This window comes from Rosa rugosa, chromosome 5, assembly GCF_958449725.1.
Source record: "Rosa rugosa chromosome 5, drRosRugo1.1, whole genome shotgun sequence".
NCBI classification, from domain to species: Eukaryota; Viridiplantae; Streptophyta; class Magnoliopsida; order Rosales; family Rosaceae; genus Rosa; species Rosa rugosa.
Genome location: NC_084824.1, coordinates 34,637,363 through 34,644,434, shown reverse-complemented (window position 1 = coordinate 34,644,434; position 7,072 = coordinate 34,637,363). Strand labels below are relative to the sequence as shown.

General features: G+C 40.0%; 1 protein-coding gene across 1 annotated transcript; it reads left to right on the top strand.

Moving 5' to 3' along the window:
* The first annotated feature begins 251 nt into the window (after positions 1–251).
* On the top strand, positions 252–1,592 carry LOC133711569 (protein FAR1-RELATED SEQUENCE 5-like). Its single transcript, XM_062137673.1, has 2 exons — positions 252–635; positions 747–1,592. Exons 1-2 carry the CDS (start codon positions 252–254, stop codon positions 1,590–1,592), a joined length of 1,230 nt encoding a protein of 409 aa, XP_061993657.1.
* Positions 1,593–7,072: the final 5,480 nt, after the last annotated feature.

The window sequence follows — 7,072 nt, the reverse complement described above, 5'->3', positions numbered from 1 at the left end:
AGAACACTTCCTTGCATAACGGGTATTTCTATGATCATGTTCATGGCACCCCAATGATTTATGTTATCACGCTTTAGGGTACATATGATGAATTGAAACTAATAATTTAGTTTGTCATCATTCCTCATGTGTGTTTTGTTAAAATTGTTACAACAAGTCGGCGCATTATTATTCTTATTATGTAACAAAACCATAATTCATCCATTGAAATTACAGGTTAGTCTCGGAAATGGACAGCGACACGGACCAACATGGTTTGCGCTTTAGTGAGGAACAATACCATAAATCCGGCCGCATTTCTAATGAGGAGGAGTTTATCGAGTGATGAGCCAAAAGGGGAGACATTCACATTTGGGTTGGATGAATCCACAGATTGTCTACGTTACAAGGGAAAGAAGTACGAAGACCTACAATTTTCAGATTTCAACGGAATTTTGTTTCGTTTAGTAGATGACGTTGAGAGATTTTATGCATACCACTCAATTGCGAAGGGGTTTTCCGTAAGGAAAATCAAATCCGACAAGGACCGTGATGGTGACATTTTCAGAAGATCACTCTGTTGTTCTAAGGAGGGGTGGCGTACAGTTAAAAATCCAAAGAAGTGTACAAAAGTGTATGGTAGTGCCCCCTCTCAAGTCACCAATAAAGAATAACCTGCAATTAAGAGGAAGGTGACTAGATACGGTTGTCCAGCCCGCCTAACTGTCATTCGTTGCAAAACAACGGGTTATTTCTACGTGTCGCAGTTTGATACCGACCACAACCATGTTCTTGTTCCAAAAGAAATGGTTCATTTTCTGAGATCAAACAGGATGGTTGGAGAACATGCGTCTGCACAAGTAAGTTCTCTGAAAAAAGTTTTCGTTCCGACTTGCCGTGCTTATGACTTATTGGCTCACCAAGCAGGGGGATATGAGTACGTTGGCTTAGGACTAAAGGATTTGTACAACCAACAAGATTCAGAAAGGAGAGAATTATTGGTTGACGGTGACGCTCAAGCTGCCATTAGCTTCATGAATCTAAAAGCGTCCCGTGATGTCCATTTTTACTGTTATTTTTGTGTTGATCAAGTGCCCATTTTTACTGCCATTGGCGACGTTTTGATCATGGATAGCACTTACAAGACAAATATCTATGGAAAGCCATTAGTCGTTTTTGTGGGAGTTGACAATCATCGAGCGACGGTTCTGTTTGGTTGCTCTTTGTTGGTGGACGAGACCGAAGAGACTTTCAAATGGGTGGTATCAAACTTCATTTCGTCCATGGACGGGAAGAAACCCTTTTCTGTCATTACCGACCAGGATGACGCTATGCGAAATGCCATTGTGGAGTTTATCCCGGAGGCTAGATATCGACTCTGTGCATGGCACATTTCCAAGAATGTTATTGGTAAAATTCATGATGTCAATGTTCAAAGAGACTTCTCCCATTTGATATACTCTGGGCTGTCAGTTTCTGAGTGGGAATCTTATTGGAACTACGTGGTTTCGATGGCTGGTCTACAGGACAACCTTTGGGTTATCGGCATGTTGAACAAGCGAGAGCGATGGGCGGGTTATCGGCATGTTGAACAAGCGAGAGCGATGGGCTGAGGCTTTCTTCAGGGAAGATTTCTTTGCTGGTGTTCGATCCACGCAGAGATGTGAACAAATGCATCGTGATCTGAAGACTGGAATGGGTAAACATATGAGGCTTTAGAAGGTGTTGCCTCGGTTGGATAAGACAATGGATCAAATACGGGAAAGAGTGTTGTATGATGATTTCGTTTCTATCAACGCAAGTCCAGTTATTGGCGACCACATGCGTTTATTGCAAGAGCAAATTGGGAAAAAATTTACACATGACATTTTCCTTTTGATACAGGATCAAATTAGGTTTGAATCCCGATTTTTCGTGCACGATGAATTTCATTTTCCTGATTTGGGATCCTCAGTAGTCACTCTTACACAGTACGGTAAATCGCATAGGAAGTGGAACGTTACATATCGAAACAACAATGACAACCCCACACTAAGTTGCACGTGCAAGTTGTTTGAGTCTGATGGAATTCCTTGCTGTCATATATTTGCTGTGATGAAAGTGAAACAGATAACAACGATTCCAGAGTCTTTGGTGACAAACAGGTGGACTAAAGATGCGACGACTACGAATGTTAAAATCTGACCTAGCAACGGTGAGATCCCCGACCATTCCATTCGCCTGGCAAGGTATGGTGAGATGATGGCAGAATGTACACAGACTTGTTTCAGGACGTCATTTTCCGAATACGCTTAATATGAAACTATTGAATCCATGAGGAGTATGTCTATTAGGGCGATGAGATATCCAGTTCATGAAAACCAAGATGATACAACACATAACAGTCTTCACAGACTTCACGAGAATGTTGTGAAGGATCCTACCATTTGCAGATCAAAAGGTACTCGAGCAATTCCCCCTACTGTTGTCGACGGTGGCAAAGCAGGGCTTGCCAAAGGCGCTATTAGGGCAAGTTCATCCGTTGGGTCACCAGGTCACCCACTATTCACTGCTTTTTAGTGTTAATTTCGTGCCCTGGGTCATGAGCACAGTCACTACTTTTTAGTGTTAATTTCGTGCCCTGAGTCACGAGCACAGTGTATTTCGTGCCCTGGGAGTGTTCTGGGTCACCATGGTGACTTGCACAGTGTATTGCGTGCCCTAGGTCACGAGCACAATGTATTTCGTGACCCAGAGAATGAAAATATACACTAAAAAGTAGTGAATAGTAGGTGACCCGGTGACCCAACGGGTGAACTTGCTCTTAAATGAGATAAATGTCACCAACCGGGCCACAATGTGCGAACATGCGTCAAGGCCACTAATGATGCCAAATGATGGGGCAAATCACATCGTGACAATGTTGTTTTTGATTCCTCCGCTGACCACACCTGTCCCGGAGAGGAGGAATACGAGACTAGTGGTAGTAGCCAGAATACTAATGCTTTGCTTCACCACAATGAAGAAGCCCGCGATTTTGCCTATTTTGGGGGGTATGACAACATAATACCCTCTCTGTCCACCTCTAGATAATATGAAAGTTCCAGCATCGGTTAACCCCAAGGGTCATGGTGACAGCAAGTTTGTCGCCCATACATCGGTATGTGCGCACTAGTTTGCCTTTTGATTTTGAAATATTTTGCCATGCTTGATAGTTTGTTAATTAACTAGCTCGGTTAATTTTTTGTATGATATGTTTTATATGTACATTGAATGTAACCGATCATTTCACTATGATGCATCTCGTGAAATTGAAAGTGCTATTGACATATTTTATGGGAAACCATCATGTTTATTTCCCATGTGCTTGTACGTACTACATATATATTATTCTGGATATAGTCACCATTTGGCCACATCGTCTGAGATGAACCTTTGGCATGAAACTCCTCTCAGGTGTTGAATTTTGGATCCATGCATTTTTTTTTTTGGAGTTGTTGTATCGAAATTAAGCATTCTTCTTCCCAAACCAGATGCGAAGCCGATTGAAAGATTGATACTTATATTAAATAGAAGTTGCATTGGACTTTCGGAAGTTATAATGGCCTGTTCGGTAATTTCCCAATTGCATTACCATTTTCCGGAAATGTCAACCCCCCATTAGGAAGTTTCATTCGTCATTTAGAAATCCTCATTCCCTGTTCGGTAGTTTCTTATATGTTTAATTGTGATTTAGTCGTACTTCACAAATGTGATTGTACCGCTGCACTGGAAATTTCCACACAAGACAACAATGTTGGATTAGAAACAAAATGTCAACAACGTCATATTATTGAGCAACGATACCGTAAGCGTTCATTTAACAATGTACACTAATTGTAAAACTCACTATATTGAAGTTTCTTTTAGTGCAAACTGAAAACGCAACAATACAAATACTTAAATGTTACTCCGAAAGATCATTCCCAGTCCTTCTGTATGAATTCATCTAATATTGAGAGAGATAGGTTATCACTCATCAACTGGAAATTCCACCTTGCAGTCATCTACCCATATGAATCCTCCGCCATGGCAAGCAACCACCAAAAGATATTTGAAATATTTCAAACTGTCAGTTTCACGGTTCAATTTGCCATGATTGGATATATACTACCACATCACAATGATTATGCAGAGATTACCTCGCTCCCCCTGCAAAACTAGTACGGTCTGCCGTAGTGTTCAGATATTCCTTTAGATATGTATGATCGCATTTACATCTCACATATGTTGCAAATGGGTCATTCATATGGCACGCCATTGTATTTATGGGCTGCACTTTTCACCATATCTTGCAACGCATACGTCAACTGCAATCACAAGTACGCACACCATTGTAATAACATTGATCAAAGAAGGCATCGTAATATCATACTTACCATATCAACTTTAATTTCCTCATTCGGATTCCCACCAACATGGAGTTTGTCTACTTATATACTAGTGCGGCACTGCACTCATTCAAATGCTCGCTTCCCTGCTGCCTACATTGAACCAAAACCCATATAGGATTCAATTTATTAAATGAAACATATTTTTTCAATAAGGACAGCCAAAATTGAATTATCTTACAGCCAGTGAGGCGTTGCATATCCAGAATGTCTTTCGATACCCGGTTCCTTCGCCTGTCCGGATATGGACCATATGTCCACCACATGTGCAAATTGGCGGTGGAACCTTAATAAGAGGGGGACTGCACACCTTTGCCGGCACTGTCCAAGTCGACATATTTATGAAGTTCTTGGCATCATCTCGCACAGTATGGTCACCGCCCTTGTCATCGTTTCCGTTATGGAATGATTCCTTGATGGTCTTCATCTCGTCTCCATTACTCACCTTAGCAGACATGTACCTTGCTCTCCTCTCCTCACTCTAGTTTTGGAACTCCGTTAAAGATGGAACATACTCACTCATAAACTGTTCAATATGTTTTCTAGGTTCACCGTCTCCTAGCACAAGCCTGTCCTTCCATACTCTTCTCTTACAATTTACATATGGATAATATGACCATGCATCATAGATCCACCATTCCACGTAGGTTAGTGGCAACCAATCAGGGATCTTTGTTAAAGATAGCCCTTGTACAACATTGATGATTTTTATAATATCTCCAATTGTGCTCTATTCCATTTCCACCGGCTTTTCACCTACAAAATCCTACTGTCAGCCAACTCCACATCTATTATATAATAATACTATACTTACTAACGTTTAACCTGTAGGTTTGAATGATAATTTACTATATGATAGCAGCTCTACCCCAACCTGAACTTCTTCGGATTTCATCCCCATTCAGTAATTGTTTTTGCACATTTTGTTTTGTTGGTTTTTTCTTCTTCTTTAAATCTGCTATTCAAATAGGAAATCAGAGATCCTTCATATGAATTGAAGATATCTCCCATAAAGCAACATATAAACAACATATGTATAGGACTATCGTAGAATTCGATGGATTCTACTTACCTGTTCCAGACATTCTTGTAGATGACCATTCAATTCCTACTCACAGATGTTTGAATGAACAATCGTACACCTTCCCCTCCTTCACTGTAATTGTAATCCAATGAGCATACAATCCTATCACATGCACACCTGCAGAAGGTGTTGCTGAACTAGCTTTGACCTCACAATAATCTCTGAAAAATCACAATATCAATCTAATTTCCAGAAGGCTATAGCTCTATTGCATTTATAAAGCAAAACAAGCGATGACGTGAAGTTGTGTCATTTTTCAGCCTTCCACCTATTTCCCTCATCAAATGTAGGCAATATTTGTTTAATGGATCTGTGGATCTTGATGTATGTTCTATCAAATCTAAGAAGGAATGCATTTGGAGTCCCGAGAATCTTGTCAAGCTACAACTAAACTAGTGAACAACATAACCTCACCATTTGGATGGAATATGGTATTTTTAAAAAATTTGGTTCCATATGGAAGTCCGTTTATGATGTCATGAAGCCAATTATGATGACATAACCCAGATCATATAAACCCTTTCACTCTGTATGTGCCATAATATCAGACCACTATCCAAAAACAACCATGCCATTCAAATTCACCAAAATCAATTCTTTGTGAAAGAGGTCTCCTATTCACACATGATAAACCTAATACATTCAGGTCGACGCCTTTTGTTGAACCCAAAATACAAGTACATTAAAAACTGACATAATTTTGAGTACAAATGTCATCAATTGAACTTCACTTAACCGTTTAATACATTACACCGGAATATCCTCATCCCAATCATTTCCATTTGCAATTCCTGCAATTATTTGATCTTTTTTGTCGAATGCAAGGGCAAATATTTCACCGTCTTGTCCCAAAGTAAACAGTATTGTATGATGATGGTCTATCCCCGCAGCATCAATAAAGCCATCCCATCAATCCGATAAATAGATTTGGCTCTCGTGCTGCCTTATGGCCAACGTACTTACCATTTCAGGATTGTTAGTGAGCACCAATATGAAAACCGCAGCTGGTAGATGATTCCTCCAAGTGTCATACATATTGCCTCTAGGAACGTCCTGTGGTTAATAAACAAGATCGTTAGTGAGGTCAATCGGATTATTTACATTTGTAAACTATAAACTTGGTTAATAAATGTTATCAACAGTTTGTATTATGAAATTATGGGAAGGATCTCCCACGCACAATTTCATTACAGTTTGGAGACTTTAACTTGAAATCTATACTAACTAGTTTATTACTTAATGTCTTCTTATGTACCACTTCCTCGTCTGGTTCTTTTGCCATGCAGTATAAGAAAACTACTTCCAAATCTTCAAGATGTCCCACAGAAACCGCAGGGTGCCCACTAGGTAACATAGGTAAATTGACCATCATGCTCCCACTCTGCATAAAGCATGTGATTGTGAATCCCATATTCCCCTCATACAGGACTACTAACTCCAACGAAGCTTGTCAATTGCGAACATCTTTTACTAATTTTTTCCACCCTGCTCCAAAGTACTTTTGGTTCCCCATGTGAATAATTCCAACATGCCAAACGTGATTATGCAGCCCCATCAGTGTCAATGTTGCAGTTGCTGAGTTTTCTTCAATCAAATACTT

Excerpts from the sequence above, each read along its gene's own strand:
- LOC133711569 (XM_062137673.1), top strand. The coding sequence starts at position 252 with ATGGTTTGCGCTTTAGTGAGGAACAATACCATAAATCCGGCCGCATTT. Across the intron at positions 636-746 it reads ATGGTAGTGCCCCCTCTCAA|TTTGATACCGACCACAACCA; the intron begins GTCACCAATAAA and ends TACGTGTCGCAG.